This window comes from Podarcis raffonei, chromosome 9, assembly GCF_027172205.1.
Source record: "Podarcis raffonei isolate rPodRaf1 chromosome 9, rPodRaf1.pri, whole genome shotgun sequence".
Classification (NCBI taxonomy): Eukaryota; Metazoa; Chordata; class Lepidosauria; order Squamata; family Lacertidae; genus Podarcis; species Podarcis raffonei.
Window position 1 is genome coordinate 57,159,525 of NC_070610.1, and position 19,341 is coordinate 57,178,865.

Below are 19,341 nucleotides of genomic sequence, written 5' to 3' on the forward strand. Positions count from 1 at the left end.
GCTGTTAGTATATTGTCATGTGCTCCGCACTTCTACAGAAGGGTTAAGTTTCTTATGGATGAGAGTGTTTTGCGGGGTGCCTGAGTAACATTTGCAGAAACAAGGGGTGTTGAGAAATTATCTCCTTCACCCACATTACAGATTGTGCTAAACTTTTGCAAACTATACCTTTGCAGAATCGACTCTACAAAGTTATAGTGGGTTTTTTTTTGGGGGGGGTGGAATAGAGAACTTTCAAAGGAAGGAGAGATACATAACAGCATCATAAGCCAAAGGACAGCACTATTTGTAATTGGCATAAAATTAACAAGAACATGATGAATTCCAGGGCAGTTCAAAGATGAATATTGCACAAGGATGCCATTTCCAGCAAGAGGATTACATCCAGCATCTTAGGAGTGCACACTTAAAAGTTACAGTGCAATCAAAGGTTGCTTTGATTCTAAGTAAATCAGGCTGAGACGTTCAGGAAATAGCCATCAGTCAACTGAAATATTTTATACACTTTTAAAAGTACAGCAATTAAAAATTTGTAGCAAGAACATAAAGAGTTTTTCTAGATCACATCCAAGCTATATCCAGGCCAGTGTTCTTGTTTCCTACAATATCCAACGGGATTCCACTTGAAAACAGGGCAGCACACATTACAGTGGTACCTCGGGTTACATACGCTTCAGGTTACATATGCTTCAGCTTACAGACTCCGCTAACCCAGAAATAGTACCTCGGGTTAAGAACTTTGCTTCAGGATGAGAACAGAAATCATGCTCTGGAGGCGCAGCAGCAGCGGGAGGCCCCATTAGCTAAAGTGGTGCTTCAGGTTAAGAACAGTTTCAGGTTAAGAACAGACCTCCGGAACGAATTAAGTACTTAACCCAAGGTAAGTAAAGGTAAAGGTACCCCTGCCCGTACGGGCCAGTCCTCTCGCTTAAGAGGCCGGGGGCCAACGCTGTCCGAAGACACTTCCGGGTCACATGGCCAGCGTGACAAAGCTGCATCTGGCGAGCCAGCGCAGCACACGGAAAAGCCATTTACCTTCCCGCTAATAAGCGGTCCCTATTTATCTACTTGCACCCAGGGGTGCTTTCGAACTGCTAGGTTGGCAGGCGCTGGGACCGAGCAGCGGGAGCGCACCCCGCCGCGGGGATTCAAACTGCCGACCATACGATCGGCAAGTCCTAGGCGCTGAGGTTTTACCCACAGCGCCACCCGCGTCCCTTTTAACCCAAGGTACCACTGTATTATTATTATTCCCGGCACACATTGTCTGTGTGTGTGTGTGTGTGTGCCCACTTACATTAAACACTGCCAGATGATCCACTTGTCTATTATTATTATTACAATTTATTACCTGCCATTCACCCCAAGATCCCAGCTGCTAAATAAGTGTGCTATGACATTTGGGACTTACTGTCATGTGAGGTACCCTAAATTACGGAGTCACAGCTCAGTGGTAGAGCATCTGTTTTGAGTGCATAAGGTCCCAGTTTCAGTCCCCAGGATCTCCTAGAAGAGTCGGGGGAGACCCTCTGGAGAGCTGCTGCCCACCAGTGTAGACAATACTGAGCTAGATGGAGCAGAAGTTGGTACAAGACAACTTCCTGTGTTCCTATGCTAGGGTGCAACTTTTCCAGCCAGTCACTACAGCAACAGCTGATCCAGCTCAGCAGCTCGTTAGCATATATTTAAAATTATATGGTTGATTGAGAAATAATTTGAAGGCATATCTGTTTTGCAGCAGTTTGTAAACCAGTTTGTTTGTGGTTTCCTAGAAAGAATCATTGGAACAGGACTTTTTGTTAAGAGATCCCTAGCATGTCCTCCTTTCCACATCGCCATTCCAGTCCTCCTGCAAAAAAGCATATTCATTCCTCACCAGTTTCAAAAACAGTGTCCTCCCTCTATTTTTTGTATATCTGAAAGTTTCAGGGTTTCTCTAAGCCTTCTGATAACTCCCCTTATGTGCAGTGATGGTATTGTTTTGGCTACATACATTTACAGTACTCACTCGAAATATCTATTTGAGGGACCAATTAGAAACCAGCTAACAATAGATGCTCAAAGTATCTGTTTAAAAAGCAAAATCGGCTTCCAGACAGTATTGCTTTTAAAATAAAAAGGTTTATTTAGACAAAGATTCATACTGAGAAACAGATCTCAGGCTGTATTTAGAAAGATAGGCACCTTTTAAAAATAGTCAGCAATGATCTCAAATGCTAGTTTCTAACAGCAATTATATATTCCATACTAAAATTCTAAACAAGGCATTCGTTTTGTTTTTCATGGGGGAAAGGGAAGAAATAAAGCAGGCAAGGTAAACATCAGCAAGATATAGGCAATCCATGTAATATATATTATCATTCATGAGGCTCTTAACAACTACTAAAATATAGAAATACAGATCTTTGGATCCTGACAAAATTATAAAGTGCTTCATTAAAAAGGCTGCCTTATTACAAGAGGGCTTACATGCCATACAAAGAATCAGTTGCATTGCCAGCCATGTCGCCCCCGCCACACTCTGGCTGTTTAACAGTAGTCAGCTGAAAATTAGCAGTGCAATTTTAGTTTTTCCATTGAAGTTTCCAGTTAACTAAGAATGGCCCAAGGAGTCCGAGTCCCCTTTCCTAAAGGTTTCTCTGCACTGCAGGCTTTCTGTAGCTCATACCTGCACAGTGTTGATTCATAAGCTCCTATCCCGTTTGTCTCAAGTCACTACTTCCTGGAAATGAATTGGAAATGAACTCCATGATTATATCAAAGCAGCTTATCCTCTGCCAAAAAGGCCAGCCCAAGGCTTTGGCAGTATGGCTTTACCTCCCAGGATATGCATGTATTATTATCATACATGCATGTGTCTGGGGGAACTGTTATGTGCCAGCCATCTTCCTAGATGGCCCTTATTTAAAATTACCGTATTTCAGATGCACACAGATAGCACAGTGAAGGGATGCAATTGCCTAAATTCATGCTAACCACACACACAAAATGTTCCTGTTGTGTGTGGATCCATGCATTACCGTTTGTGCCTTCATATCCCCATTAGCAGGAATAAACAGAGGTACCAAGAGACAAACCTCGTGTACCTACAGGTGTATATATAATTTGAGCTGTGAGCCTCCTGTGGAAGTGATCTTCTCCCTCCTTGGACGAAGAGGAAAGAGATTCTGTATGGTTGAAGGCAGCAATGCTTCTGAATACCAGTTGCTGGAAACCACAGGAGAGGTGAGATTTCTTCTGCTGAAATCCTGCTTGCTGGTTTACCACAGACACCTAGTTGACCCCTGTGAGAACAGGGTGCTGGACTAGATGGGCCAGCAGGCTCTTCTTGTTGTTTTTAGAAACCAGCTGTGCACAGCACTGATTGTCTGGAATGGTGACATCACTAACCCACCTCCGCTAGAGTTTTCAACACTTCAGAAATGCTTCTATGTTTTTAGTATTAAAGGGGACGAAATGCACATTTAATGGAACAAATGCACACTCAATGCTTTGAAAGTTAAAAGAAAGAAAAGCAGTCAATCAGTCTGAAACATGAGGGAAGGGCAACCCTGAAGACTTGAATCAGGGGTGTGTAAGGCTGCTCTTTTCACAGTGAAGGCGGATAGAAGTCAGACTCACCCCACAGGAGCAAAAACCACAGCAAATCCTATTTTTATTATACATCTCTCTGTACCTTCAATGTGTCCATTTTAAAGGATGTCACGACTCCTGTATAAGAGAGAGATACCCACTGTTGTGGTATGTAAAACTGAATTTTTATGTTTTTCCTCCTTCATTTCTAAGCTAATGTAAAAAGCCACTCAATGCCTGACATTAACAGTCTCTGCACCAGTTGTCACTTGTCATCCGGCAACTTCGAAGACTAGAAGCTTTTATTCCTTTTCCGCATTCAAAAAGTTTCAACACATTTAATGGAAGAGCCCACAGGCTAAGGGGAAAGTGCTTTATGAGCCTGTGAGTACCCTGTGGGCTGCAGGTTTCCCATCCCTGCTCAGGGTTGGCGATTTTGTTACTGAAGTGCATTTCATATATAGCCCTGAATTTTCGTAAGAGTAATACAAACTTCATGCAGTGTTCTTGTCTGAGGTTCCTTCATCTCTTTAAGGCAATGATGTTGAATGGAAGTGGAGCTAAAGTCAGGCCAAATCTTCCTGCCATCGATGGCTTCTCCATGTCTTCGGGAAATTGAAATGTGAAATTTTGCAGGAGGCTCACAAACATCAAGAACAGCTCCATCTTGGCAAGTTGTTCTCCCATGCACACACGTTTTCCTGAAAAGGAAAGCAAAGTGGGTGAGAGAGATGAAAGGGGGGGGGGAAACTTCGCAGTTTAAATAAATATTAATAATCTCTGTGGGAATCCATTTTTAAAAAAGGAAAGAAAGAAATGCTACGAGGTCCAGGATGTACGCTATGATAACCAGGCTTTTATAAATCCATTAAGGCAGTTCCAAATTTATTAAGCACAAAGAAAAGAAAATGGTATAAAATAATCCTCTTTATTCACTATCAGACTAAACTGGTTTTGCTGGATCCTGTCCCATATAAGACAGCTAAATATAACTTAATAGACCAGAGATGGGCAGAAGGTAGCTTAGAATCTCCCTGTTGAACTCTGGGTGATTTGACTGGGAAGGGTTTACAACAATAGCAACAACTGCAACAAAAAATAACTTCCCAACTAAATTAGGCTGCTGAAATGAAGAAAGCAGCAGGAGGAGCAGACTATTGTGTGGAATGACTATGAGCTCCGTTCAGTTCTGGTACTGAAAGCAAATTCCTAGCATTAGAATGTGCTCAGAGGTAAATCCTGTTCTTTAACTTTTGAACCACTTTAAACCTTGGAGTTTTAGTAAAACAAAGCCTGAAGACTGTCCTCCCCTGTAATGGACTATAATAGACTGTGAGCGGCTCTGAGATCTTATGATGAAGGGCAGTATATAAACCCTAATAAAATAAAGTAAAAATAAATAGGAGAGAGAACAGCAAGCATTTTCCTGGCCTTCATAAATGATGAACATACAATACTTAATGTACACTGCTTTAAAGATGTCCTACTGCGGTTCGAAACCCCGTGGCGGGGTGAGCTCCTGTTGCTCGGTCCCTGCTCCTGCCAACCTAGCAGTTCGAAAGCACGTCAAAAGTGCAAGTAGATAAATAAGTAAATGGCGGGAAGGTAAATGGCGTTTCCGTGTGCTGCTCTGGTTCGCCAGAAGCAGCTTAGTCATGTTGACCACATGACCTGGAAGCTGTACGCTGGCCAATAAAGCAAGATGAGCACCGCAACCCCAGAGTCGGTCACAACTGGACCTAATGTTCAGGGGTCCCTTTACCTTTACTATCAAGAGATGGTGTCCCCACAATCTGCACCCCCATCCCTCCCTACACACACCAAACAGAGTTGAATTACCAATTCCAAAAGGAATAAATGTTTCTTTTTTGATGAGCTGGCCATTTTCATCCAGAAACCTTGCTGGGTGGAAATCATCCGGATTCTCCCATATGTTGGGATCTCGGTGCACGGACCACAAGTTTGGAATGATTATACTGCCCTTTGGAATAGTGTAGCCCTGGAGCACTTCAAACAACAACAACAACAACATATACACAACCAGAGAGGTACACAAATTAATAAATGGCATTACCCTTCTGGAGAGATTTTACACATAAACATATTAATCAAAGGAACATAAAATGCTTGTGTTTGGGTTGGGTTGGTTTGTGGGAAAGTGTTGCTTCGTGACTGAGAGAATGCACGCTTGTGTATTTCTACGTGCCATTAAAATGGTATTGTGGACTTCTCTAGGAGCGGGAAGGGGCAAATAAAACCCTCACCAAGGGCACAGAAAACGAAAAGCTTACCAAAAACACAGACCCTTTGTTATCAGAGCACTTTGTAAACACAGGGGTTGCTTGCTTTAAGTTTATCAGCTGCTAACAGATACCATCTGACCTAAAGGAGGAGCACACTCCGTGAAGCAACACTGCAAAGTCCAAGCTGCAGTTTACAGCAGCTGAAAATCAGCCCTGGGTGACTTGTCTAGTTGCAAAAGCAGCTCATTAATGAAGTATCTACTACATGTGCAATGCCTGGAGGTGCACAACAGTTCAAGCACTTAAGAAGAGTTTGGATTTGATATCCTGCTTTATCACTACCCTAAGGAGTCTCAAAGTGGCTCACAATCTCCTTTCCCTTCCTCCCCCACAACAAACACTCTGTGAGGTGAGTGGGGCTGAGAGACTTCAAAGAAGTGTGACTGGCCCAAGGTCACCCAGCAGCTGCATGTGGAGGAGCGGAGATGCGAACCTGATTCACCAGATTACGAGTCTACCGCTCTTAACCACTACACCACATTGGCTCTCTTACGCCTGACCACAGTCCATTCTCACTTCAGCTCTGGTATTGCTCTATAAAGCAGATAAATATGTGATAATGGGCAATTTGCCTGTAAAACTCCAGACTCTCCTGTCCCTGGCAACCCTGGAAAGCTGCTGCCAGTCTAGGATAGACCAAAAGACCTAACAGGATAGACCTAGTATAAAGAAAGCTTGTTCAAATTTCAGCCTTCCTTGTTTCTCTCCAATGTGAAAATCAGCTTTTGGCTAAATGAACTCGTACCAAAATGTGAGAGCAGCAGCCTATCAAAAACGCTTACCTGTAGTTTCTGAGGCCATTCGAGGAATTGAAAGAGGTACAACCACCGTCATCCTTTGAACTTCCATGATGGTTGCTTCTGTGAAGGGCATACGTGCCTTGTCCGCAAGGGTAGGAGGCCTATTGCGCCCAATGACCAACTCAATTTCTTCCTGGACCTTTTCTGTGCAAAACAAGAGACAGTAAGATGAGCACTGGGACTAAATGGCTAAATTAGGGTTGCCATGTGTCCTCTTTTCCAGGACACATCCTCTTTTTCAGGGGTAAAATTTCTGTCCAGGTGGATTTTGTTAAATTTGCCAAAATGTCTCTGGCTATACTTTCTGGATGAGACATAGACATAGCTGGTGGATGAAGGCTTTCCTCTTCTCTTCTCCTGCCCCTCTCAGCAATATATCACAGCTTCTATAGCCTACTTATAGTAGGGGTATTTAAAATGAGAGTCGCCTTCTTTTTGCTCTTCAAATTAGGCAATCCTAGCTAAATGGGCTTTATGCAATTTATTTACTTTACATTAGGTTTCTATGATGGCATCATGCACTTCTGGGATTAGCAAGCAAGGCTGCAAAAAGAAGAGAGAGATTACACTCAGACCTCTCTCTTTTAACAAATTAAATACTAATTGCATGTCAAACACTGCCCTCCAGTGTCTACAATCAGAAGTATTACTGCTGTGATCCTAAACATACTTGACTTAAGGGCACTTCCAGATTTTTGCTATTTTCAGGTGGGATTTAATCATATAATACTAGCAAATTCAGGTTGTGCAGTAAAAGTTTGCTGGGCTCTTGCACACATACAATCAGGCTTTTTCAATAAGGAAAGTGATGGGGAAATGCACTGGAAAGTATGGGATGGAAATTGCTTGACATGAGGTCAGCTATTCTGTACACAGAGCAGAACAAATGTTCAATAAGTAGCCAATGTCACCTAACATCCCCCCAAACTTTGCCCACACTAAGCAGGATGGATGCTCAATAAACAGATTGTCTGGAAGCGACTTTAGCCACGGTAAATACCGTATTTTTTGCTCTATAAGACTCACTTTTTCCCTCCTAAAAAGTAAGGGGAAATGTGTGTGCGTCTTATGGAGCGAATGCAGGCTGTGCAGCTATCACAGAAGCCAGAACAGCAAGAGGGATTGCTGCTTTCACTGTGCAGTGATCCCTCTTGCTGTTCTGGCTTCTGAGATCCAGAATATTTTTTTTCTTGTTTTCCTCCTCCAAAAACTAGGTGCGTCTTATGTTCTGGTGCGTCTTATAGAGCGAAAAATATGGTAGATGGAACTCTATGTGAATTAGATAAGATTAGAAAAGGTCTTTACAGTGAAGGTCATGTTAACACCTTTCAGAGAGCTTTGTGTACCACAGACTGCCATCACACCATCATCTTTTGACATTCATGCCACTACGCATCTAACAAACACTCAAAACGCAGCTGTCTGTTTTCTGGAAGAAACTAAGAGAATCAACTTTTGGGAAACAGAAAGCATTAAATGTACGCCAAGCAGTAAAATTGACTGATTTTAGCTGCTCATCACAGCTATGTGATTTAGAAATCGAAATGGCTATGGGGTGGAAAGAGAATGAATAAAAGCTGGAATATATTAAAAACATTTCGTTTTTTGAGTTGCTTCGCAAGACGAATTTCCCTATGGGCTTGCTTCGCAAGACAAAAACGTCTTGCAAGTTTGTTTCCTTTTTCTTAAAACTGCTTGAAGAGGTGCAGTTGCGACTTGACCGTGCTTCGCAAGATGAAAAATTTGCAAGACGAAAAAACTTGCAGCACGAATTCATTTCGTCTTGCAAGGCACCACTGTATAATAACTTATTAAAATGAACCCCATCTGCAGCCATCTACTTGAAACTGTCCAGTTTTTTTTTACAGAATTGGGGAGTGGGTTAGAGAGTGGTTAGAGAATGGTTGAGGGAGTTGGGAATGTTTAGCCTGGGAAAGAAGAGACTGAGAGGAGATACGATGGCCATCTTCAAATATCTGTCACATGGAGGATGGAGCAAGCTTGTTTTCTCCTGCTCTAGAGGGTATAACCCAAACCAATGGATTCAAGTTACAAGAAAGGAAATTCCAACTAAAGGTTAGGAAGAACTTTCTGGTGGGAAGAGCTGAACAGTCTCCCTCGGAAGGTGGTGGACTCCCCTTCCTTGGAGGATTTTAAGCCAAGTTTGGATGGCCATCTGTCATGGATGCTTTGGCTGAAACTCCTGCATTGCATGGGTTGAACTAAAGGACCACTGGGGTCGCTTCCAACTCTGCAGTTCAATGATTCTATGTCCAGTACTCATTGAACTTTAGGCGTCAGTGGGTGGGGGAGCTGTCATTTTGAAGTTTGCTTTTTGTCTCTTTGCATACCTCAGGATTCACAAAAGCATGCCCATAGCTATCTGCTTTTTCCTCAGTGACCCTGTTTTGGGTTCCTATAAGAACATAATAAGAGCCCTCTTGGATCCAACCAGAGCCTCTTTAGCTCGGGACCCTATTCACCCAATGGCCTGTTAGAATTCTTGATCTATGATTGCAGTCATGGGATTTTTGTCTATCACATGGCGGTATATGTTTTGACTCCACAGAGTGGGAAGTGAGGGAGACAGGATGTTAGTGTTACTGTGTTCCATGAAGTGGGACTATTGTCCTTTGTTCTTTTTCTCTTTGCTGTCTGATGCTGGAGAGAGAGGGAGCTATGTTGCAGTGCTCCGCGTGTGTTTATATGTAGATAAAGTAGATTAGTCAAAATGCTGAGTTGTTGAGGTCTGTCACGCGCATGATACACAAACTCTGCGGATCTCTAAATGTGCCAGTGTTGGTTGGCATCGGTCGCTGTGATGTTCGGACTGAAGAAAGCTTACGAAGCTCTGGAACAATCGACCAGGAGGGAGAGAACATGCCAGTCGGGCATGTGTCTCTGCCGGGGTCCTACTCGAGTGTAGGTTGAACTCCTGGCATGGCCAACCAGATGCCTATGGCAACAAGCCCCAAAGGAAGACCTGAGAACAACTGCTCCCTCCATCAGCTACTACAATTCAGAGGTATATACTGCCTAATAGATAGATAGATAAAAATGGAAAGCTGTCTTTACACTGTAGCATGAGAGAATAGCAGGCAGGCAGGCAGGCAAGCAAGCAGCACAGGTGGCCACTGGCCAAGGCAAGCTGTTTGAAGGAGGGGGGGAGGTGCCCTATATTAAACACAGTCGCAGCGAGACATAACAGAATGGGACAGACGCTTCAGAGAGGAGTTTGCCGGACCACTCTCTGAAACGCCTCCCACCCTCCTTTAAAAGGGAGCGAGGATTGGGGCAAGCTGTGAGGGGACGTGGGTGAAGTCTAAAGCAAGGGGGGGTTGGTCACCCAGGTGTGAGGGAAGAGAGTTATCAAAGGGGTTGGTGAGGAGGTGTGGTTGGCAAGCAGAGTGAGCAACAGGGGTGGTAGCCCTGTGTGTTGGTGTGTGTGTGTGTGCCTAGAGAGGGAGTGGGACATCGTTTTGACTAGTACCCATGGATAGCCTTTCAGCACCAAAGTACTGTGTTCCCTGTTAGAGGCAGCGGGTGATTGTTTTCCATGCAAGATTTGATCAGAAGGGTGCAGCTGTGGCCATATTATACACCCAGTTCTTCCGAACAATGCTGTGGAAACACCCCCCCCCCAAAATGGATAGCTTGCATAATAAGAGCAAACCCAATTAAGAATCAGCCACTGGAGAAAGGATGACATTTACTTTGTTCCTGCGGGTGAAGCGACATGTAAAGCAGACTCCAGAGAAGGGTATTGGATGTGGTGTCTGTGCCTGCGATGAAAAGGTCCGCAATAATAAAAAACAGGTAGTCTTCAGTGAAGCTGCTCTCACTGTCTATCTTCCTTTCCTCATCTGCGTGAAGGAGGTACATGTCGATGAAGTCTCGGGGATTCTGGCTATCGAGGGTTTCCCGGTGCTGTGCAATAATGGTCTTCAGGAAGGCTGTGATATCCAGCTCAATCTGCCTAAGCACTCGGAAAGGATAGATTGGGAGGTAGTAGAGCCAAGGGCAGATGTTGACCAGAATCATGTGACTGTTCAGGCTTATCTCCAGACCACGAGACATGAGCTTCAGCATGGTCTTGAAGCCGGCGTCGTCATAGTCAAATCGCCTGCTAAACGCCATCGAGCAGATGATGTTTGCCACGGCGTTGCCAATTATGGGGAAGGGGTTGAACTTCTCGTCCCCGTGCTTCAGGATCTCGGCTTTCACATACTTGAATTCTTCGATTATTTTAGGCTCCAAGCTGTGCTTTCCTAATCCAAAGTGACGGAGGGTTGAATGGGAGAACTTCCTCTGTTTCTTCCACACCGGACCGTAAGGGGCAAAAACCACACCTGGAGGAAAAGAAAGGGGGAAAACATTGGAATCGAGAGCAGAGTTTTCGGTTTTGTTTGTAAGATACCTTGAAGCTTTGAACTACAGGAAATCCTGGGTTCTCCCCTGTTTTCATTTCATGTGACGTGGGTGGCGCTGTGGTCTAAACTACTCAGCCTCTTGGGCTTGCCGATTGGAAAGTTGGTGGTTTGAATCCACAGGACAGGGTGAGCTCCTGTTGCTCTGTCCCAGCTTCTCCCAACCTAGCAGTTCAAAAGCATGCCAGTGCAAGTAGATAAATAGGGAAAGTAAACGGCATTTCCATGCGCTCTGGCACTTGTCATGGTGTCTTGTTGTGCCACAACCATTTTAGTCATGCTGACCACATGACTCGGAAAGCTGTCTGTGGACAAACACAGGCTCCCTCAGCCTGAAAGCGAGATGTGCGCTGCAAGTCCATAGTCGCCTTTGACTGGACTTAACCATCCAGGGGTCCTTTATCTTTACCTATTTCATATTTCATAATATTTACACACTGCTTGATTGTAAAAAACAACAACCCCAAAACCTCAGAGTGGTTTATGAAAAAGTTCATTGAATCATAGCATCGTAGAATTGCAGAGTTGGATGAAACCACAAGGGCCATCTAGTCCAACCCTCTGCAATGCAGGAATCTTTTCCTCAATGTGCAGCAGGAGGATGGTCAAGATTATGCTCTGGGTACCTTCCAACTCGATGATTATGTGATTCTAATACTTTGTGTAAAGGTAACCACATGTTGTTGCTGTTGTTGATGATGATAATTGGACCTAGTTACCAGCAAAATTTAAACAACAACTCCGGTTAAAGAATGGTTTCCACCTAGGCAATAACAAGATAACAGTAAGACAAGAAACAAACAAGGATAGCCAGTTTAGTCATTGCTCACTAGGATTATATTCAATTAAGCAGAAAAAAATACAAAATGGAAAATAGAAAATTATAGGAAGAGGCAACAGAACAACCAGAGTTATTGGAATTATAAAAACTTCTCATCTCAAAGACCCCCTTCCCTTCTCCATTAGAATACATTGGCTGAAAATAGTATTTAAGCCCTAGATTTTCAATGGCTGTTAGTTCTCAAAGCTCCAACATGGACCCCTTTTCACTCTATGCTCTCAAGGAGCAGCCTGACACCATGCTTCACTACAGGACTGGTATTTCTTGCCTTGCCTAGTAGTATGGGTTCTGCAGCAAAATTGCCACACTCACTTTCAGTATGCTTTTGAGATTCTTTCACTCTTTAGATCCAGATGTGATTGTACTGTAGGATTTGCTGCCTGCTTAAGTTGCAATTTTGCTGTCTCAAGCAGCATTTATATATTCCGTCCCTTTCATTTCATGTAATAAACCATAAAATAAATCTTTATTTATTTTATGCAAGAACTTCTTGTGGGCATAAAGTGAAGGGTAAACACATTCATGACAAACACACGCCTTAACGCTAGCAAAAGTCCCTAAAGCTCTCGGTAGTGTGTGCATGAATACACATGAACGCTGGGCACACATGTGGGTTCAGACACGTACACTGGAACATATTCATCCTCCATCTAGGCAAGCAAGAAGCAGGATCAGGGTTCAAGGATGCATTGAGGGTACAAAGTGAAATGGTTCAGGACTGTGGATTGGGCAAGCTCTGACTCCAATGTTCAAGTCCAAACTTGCAAAATAGTATTATTTACACACGGTTTTGATAACAAGTTATCAGGGTACCATAGGGACGCAGTGGCGCTGTGGGTAAAACCTCAGTGCCTAGGACTTGCTGATCGTAAGGTCAGCGGTTCGAATCCCCGCAGCAGGGTGAGCTCCTGTCATTCGGGCCCAACTCCTGCCAACCTAGCAGTTCGAAAGCACCCCTAATTGCAAGTAGATAAATAGGGACCGCTTTATAGCAGGAAGGTAAACAGCGTTTCCGTGTGCGGCGCTGGTGCTGGCTTGCCAGATGCAGCTTCGTCACGCTGACTACGTGACCCGGAAGTGTCTTCGGACAGCGCCGGCTCCCGGCCTCTTGAGCGAGATGAGCGCGCAACCCTAGAGTCGGTCACGACTGGCCCTGTCGGGCAGGGGTACCTTTATCAGGGTACCATATCTTCACATCTACTTGTGATGAAACTGTAGTTGCACTGTTGCCAAGATATCAACTTGCTCAATTGGCTTTGAGACCAAGCAAGGGTATGAATTTGGTTGCCCCAGCTGAAAATGCCACAAGGGGTCCCATTACACCACACCGACCCCTTTATCAGTAAGCTGCTGAAGAGGTATCACTTATGATTAGGTATGGGTGAATCTGCAAATTTCAGCTTCTCCTGGTTTCTCATTTTTCCAGTCTTCAGTTCTCCACATTTCCACATCAGTTTGCAATTTTTTTATTTTAAAAAAATCCACCAGCATTTTAGCACAAATTTATCCTGTTATACCTATGTTTATATGCAACTTTGCTTAATATACACAAAATATAATTCATTTCTGTATGTTATCTTCACTAATATATGCACAGAATATATGCAAATATAACATAATATATGCATATAATATATGCAAAGAAGAAGAAGAGGAGGAGTTTGGATTTGATATCCTGCTTTATCACTACCCTAAGGAGTCTCAAAGTGGCTCACAATCTCCTTTCCCTTCCTCCCCCACAACAAACACTCTGTGAGGTGAGTGGGGCTGAGAGACTTCAGAGAAGTGTGACTGGCCCAAGGTCACCCAGCAGCTGCATGTGGAGGAGCGGGGAAGCGAACCCGGTTCACCAGATTATGAGACTACCACTCTTAACCACTACACCACCCTGGCTCTCAAACCCTAGCTGTATACAGCTTGAGACCTGGACTTTTGAAGGAACACCACCTCCCACATCAACCTGCCTTCCTCAGAGCCCTTCCCGATACCATCCCTCTAATCAGTAGGGAGCAGGGTGGCAATGGGAGAAGAGGGCCTTTTAATTAGATAAGGCCCTTAACTTAAGACACATGCTGGAATCACATTCTGCTTACTTCAAAGCAACGTACTTTTATGCAATTTCATAGAATTGTAGAGTCGGAAGGCGGGCTCCCAGGGTCATCTAGTCCAACCCCCTACAATTCAGGAATCTCAGCTAAAGCATCCATGATCCAACCTCTGCTCAAAAACCTCTAAGTGTAAAATTTCCTTAGTATAAATGTCTCGGTGACAAGAGGAATGGATCCCATGTTAAAAGGCAAATGCTTCTAGTCATGTTAGCTTTGCAGCATCGTTTTTTGAAGTAGCTATTGAGAGCTACTAGGGACACAGGTGGCGCTGTGGGTAAAACCTCAGTGCCTAGGGCTTGCCGATCGCATGGTCGGCGGTTCGAATCCCCGTGGCGGGGTGAGCTCCCATCGTTCGGTCCCAGCTCCTGCCCACCTAGCAGTTCGAAAGCACCCTTAAGTGCAAGTAGATAAATAGGTACCGCTGTATAGCGGAAAAGGTAAACGGCGTTTCCGTGTGCTGCTCTGGTGCCGGTTCGCCGGAGCAGCTTCGTCACGCTGGCCACGTGACCCGGAAGTGTCTGCGGACAGCGCTGGCTCCCGGCCTCTAGAGTGAGATGAGCGCACAACCCTAGAGTCTGTCAAGACTGGCCCGTACAGGCGGGGGTACCTTTACCTTTTACTGAGAGCTACTCTAAATTCCTTTGCTCCTTGTACAAATCTCTGAAAGCTGCTATGGTGCTTAAAAGGCTAAATGTTGGGCTACCTGATAAGGCAGAGCTGCTCTTTTTTGGACTTGCACAACCAAGAATTGACTATGTTTCAGAAGACTATTATTCTTTTCCCAGGAGAACCAAATTCGGACATGTCTGATTATACAAAAGAGTTGCACAATATTAATTTGGAACTTTAGGGGAAGTTTATGTTTGTTTATTGTTTTGCAAAATTAGCAGAGAAACTATGAAAATGGGCAACAGAAGGCAAGCAAGGGATAAAGGAACAGAATGCAGACGAGGAGCAAACTGTCTCTTCATCTGGGCCATTTGAAGAACTGCCTCAATATTTTCAAACTCTACTTTCATCCTGCTAGAAACTTTGGCGGGGAACTTCCAAAGACTGTCGAAATTACAACTCCTGACTACACAGCGGGGGTGTATGTGTGTGTTTGCTGACTGTACAATAATCCCTGTTAGTGTATTTGGAAACTACATTTATCCGCAGCGCTTCTTACAAGTCCAAGTGAATTGTTTGGGCAGAACTGGGAGATTGCAGAGTTATCTGGTGCTCTTCTCCAACTATTTTAGACTGACAGGGAAGCTGCAAAAACAAACACAGCATCACATGGCAAAGTGACCTTTATTAGAAAGAAGAATCCTGAATAGGGATAGAACTCACAAACGTATCTCTCTCACCCCGTCATGTTATACTGCAGTATTCAACAACAGGTGCCAGTGGTTTCCCTTTGCAGCAGGTTATATGGGAAACCTGAAAGGCAACAGAAAATCTGCATATGCGATCAGCTACAACAGTCTGCAGCTTTCAACACACAGGTGTCGCTGGCAAAGAATTGCTGGAAACAACTACATGTGTTAATGCAGAAAAGATGCCGCCAGCAGCATCACCAGAGGCCTCTATGAAGTAACTTATCTTACTCTTACTAAAGGACTGCCAACTATCTGAGAAGTTAAGTACTCAGCTATCTCCTGTTAAACTTTATTGCTGCAGCAATAAAACCGCTAGCACATTTGCAAAGCTAAGCAGGATCCGATAAGGTTTCAAACTGGATGAGGAACTGCATGCTGAGATTTCTGTATTGCAAGGGGTTGGACCCTTGAGGTCCCTTTCTAACTCTGCCATTCTTGGATTCTAAGATTCACTACCAACAGAATAGGGTACAGTGCGTGCTTGGCTGTGTGTTTTTTGTGGGGGATGCCCATGACAGTTTGCAAATGGGTTCACAGGCCCAAGAAAGGTTAGCAACCCCAGTGCTACAGGGATTGATGCCAGCGAAATTGGCAATTCCCACTTATATGAGCATCGCCAACAGATGGCCAGAGTAAAATCAGATCTATAGGGTTCTGTATTTTGCTGAATATTTTATGTACATCCACAGACGCTTCCTCGGTCTCTTCCACTTTAGAACTCTACTGCCCCCTGAATAACTGCAAAGTAATTATCACAATTCCAACATTCTTATATACTGGCAACTAGTGCAGATCTCTGAGTGCAGGTGCTATGTGCTCACAAGGTCTCACTCCTGTCAGCAATTGAGCTGCCGCATCCTGCACTAACTGCAGCTGCTGGATCAAGTGTGACAGAAGCACAACATAGAGCACATTGTGGTAATCCAGTCCTGAAAGTCTGCTGGTTTTCCTCGCAACAGAGTCTTAGGCAAACCACATAGCACAGTCCAACAATAATGTTAGCCTACCTTACAGGGCTGTTGGAAGGATTACTGCAGGACAGTGGAAATATTAGGAAATACGTCCCACCATGTTCAGGGAGCTTAGCTGCATTGCTTCAAGTAGCCTTTGCCAACCTGGTGCCCTCCAGATGTTATAGAACACAGCTCCCAGCAGTGAGAGATGGGAGTTGAAGCCCAAGAACATCTGGCTTATGGCAATATATGCAAAGCACTCTGTTAATCCTAAGAAATACTCTCATCAAGCCCCTCAATCAAAGACGTATTTCACTCCCTCCTTGACCCCTTCATCACGGCATGTCGCCCAACTCTCATGCCCGGGGCCTGGCACTCCAAGGGAGCCCTGCAGCTGGGCCTGCCACTCAATAATCCTAATAGGACTTCCTTCTTGGTGTTTATTATTATTCAAGTTATATACCCCAGCCACAGGTGCCACATTCACCTGGCTGCTGCCATTCCGCTTAACGGGCCAACGTATGCAGCTGCCAGGAGTCATAGAATCAGAGAATTGGGGAGTTAGAAGGGTCCCCACCCCCTGCAATGCAGGCCTCTTTTGCCTGACGTGGGCCCCAAACCCACGACCCTGGGGAAGGGCTGCCAAATTGCCCCTTTGCGGATCTGACCCCTTCCCCACGCCGCCCTCTTTGCCTTACCTTTCCTCTTGGAGATGAGGGCCACTAGGGGCACGCTGGGCCGGTCGCTGAAGACCTCGGCCTGGTTGACAAGGGCGTCCCGCACGGCCTCGAAGTCGCTGAGTATGATGAGCGGCCGGCTGCCCACGAAGAGGCTGAAGATGCTGCCGTAGATCTTGGCCAGGGCGGTGAGCAGCAGATGCGGGGGGTTCTGCTGCTGTGGTTGCTGCTCCCTCCCGGCGCCGCCTTCGCCTTTGGGGAGCTGCTTCTGCCGGACCATGTTCAGAAGCCGCTTGCGCACCAGCGGGTTGCGCACCAAGGCGAAGGCGAAGTTGCCCACCAAAGGCCACGGCTTGGGACCCGGCGGGAGCCCCTGCAGCAGCCGGCGGCGGCGGCCCAGCAGCCACCACAGCGCCAGCAGCAGCCCGGCGGCCGCCAGCAGCGCCGAGCTAACGGGATCCTCCATCAGGGCGGGCTCGCCAGACAGAAGCCGTGCGCAACGCCGAACCTCCCTTGCGCGCGCTCTGCGGCCCCCTGGAGTCCCCTTCCGCGGATCCCGCTACATCCTCTTCGCGGCGGCGCCTCCTCCTCCGCCTCTGGTTGGCCGCCCGCGGGGAAGAGGAGGCGCAATCAGAACGCCCAGCTCCGGACAGAACTCCCCCGAGGCGCTGCGTCACCGGGGAAAGGGCTTCCCTGGCTTTGACCGTCCAGCTTTATCTCTCCGCTGCGCTCCACCCCAACCCATCTATATCTCTCTCTCTCTCTCTCTGCCCAAGACCCCAGCGCAAAGCTTGCTGCAAAAAGCTGGGTGACGCTGGCGACTTGCAGCGGCCTGCTGCAGAGTTCAGGGAGGGAGGGAAGGGAGGAGAAAGCGAAGGGGTCAAAGGCGAAGAGAAAGCGGAAAAGGAGGGGGACATCTTCCAGACCCATGTTTATTGCAGGACAGGTGCATTCTGCAAGCATTGTTTTGTTCTTGTTATTTTATGTATTTATATCTCTCAGGGTGGGATTGGAGTTTTATTAGTTGATTCAGGACACGTCCCTTGATTCTGCCATATTGCACCCATCTGCAGTAGTTTCTAGTTCATAAGTTTATTGTTCAGCCAACTAAACTTGTGGCGATAGGGCTAATAAACTAATACAGAACATGCATTCATAATATAAGCCGACATCAATGACGTAAGAGAGAGAAGGTGCCAAAGACATCAACAAGCTTAAATCTAGCTTGATTTCAGAGTAAAGCTCTCAGTCACCACAACAATTTACAGGGATTTTATCTAAATGCGTTATCCTGATATTTTTTGCAGCCAATGCATAGAGGGCCACTCTGTGTGTTACAGAGCTATTACTGTTACTCAAAAGAAACCAAGCCATTTCTGACAGGTAGTACCTGAAATCAGCTGTTTCAAACCCAAAGCAAGTGAACTGAAGTTTATCAAACACCCTTTCAACTCCTTTCCACGCCCTGTCCTGCTTCTGAACTCCACCTCATGGCCGCTCCCTCCTCTTATCATTTAACATATACAAACCAGCACACCCTCCATAATGTACAATAACACATTGTTGATAATAAGGATGCTCTACACTTAATTTTGTGATAGTTTATACTATGTGATGTGAACTGTAAAGGCCCTTGACAATAAACAATACAAGTCACCAAAACTGTTGACAATGTACTCTTCATCAGCCTTAGAAACCAAGGAGGCAACCAGGATAGAATTAACCATTTTGCGCCCCGCGTCAGACAGTGATACAATTTTGAGATGCACAGTGAACTTGACCAGGTCCTTAGTCTGTCTTGCTGTGCCTAATCTATCCATCCCATTTCTACTGTTACAGGGCCACTCCAATCCCTGCTGAGCGGTAGCAAGAAATTTCAGGGGTCTTGGCACTTAACCAGGGTTTGTGTTCCTCTGAACATAGCGGGGAGATTGTGGTGTTTTCAGTACCCAGGACTTCAGGCAAGTACTTGCCTCCATCTTTCCATGTGCCACTGGTCATATTATGCAAAATAAAGTATTGCATTATGTAGCAGGTTACAGAAAGCAAGGATTCTTGCGCAGAATTAACTTTAATAATAAAAAAGCACACTACAGTAGGAACCAGAGAATAATAGGTGATCAAGGAAGACTATACTTTTTAAATAAACACATTTCAAAATGCAGTTCTCAACCATTTTTTCAATAGGCACTTTATTCCTATAGCATTGTTTTGCAGTGAAGTTTTTCAGAATATTACAAAACATACCACACCGCTAATACTGGTAAGTGTACATAAAGTCTGCAATTTACAGAACAA

General features: G+C 45.1%; 1 protein-coding gene across 2 annotated transcripts; it reads right to left on the bottom strand.

Annotated features, from left to right (window-relative positions):
- Positions 1 to 2,101: 2,101 nt before the first annotated feature.
- LOC128421279 (cytochrome P450 2U1) lies at positions 2,102 to 17,885 on the bottom strand. Of its 2 annotated transcripts, XM_053403858.1 has the most exons (6): positions 17,065 to 17,885; positions 10,390 to 11,025; positions 6,659 to 6,820; positions 5,413 to 5,580; positions 4,067 to 4,274; positions 2,102 to 3,711 (listed from the first exon to the last, which is right to left on the bottom strand). In XM_053403858.1, exons 1-5 carry the CDS (start codon positions 17,507 to 17,509, stop codon positions 4,096 to 4,098), a joined length of 1,590 nt encoding a protein of 529 aa, XP_053259833.1. In that variant the 5' UTR covers positions 17,510 to 17,885; the 3' UTR covers positions 2,102 to 3,711; positions 4,067 to 4,095. The 2 variants fall into 2 exon arrangements, with proteins under 2 accessions (XP_053259833.1, XP_053259832.1); XM_053403857.1 differs by having other exon boundaries at positions 2,102 to 4,274.
- Positions 17,886 to 19,341: the final 1,456 nt, after the last annotated feature.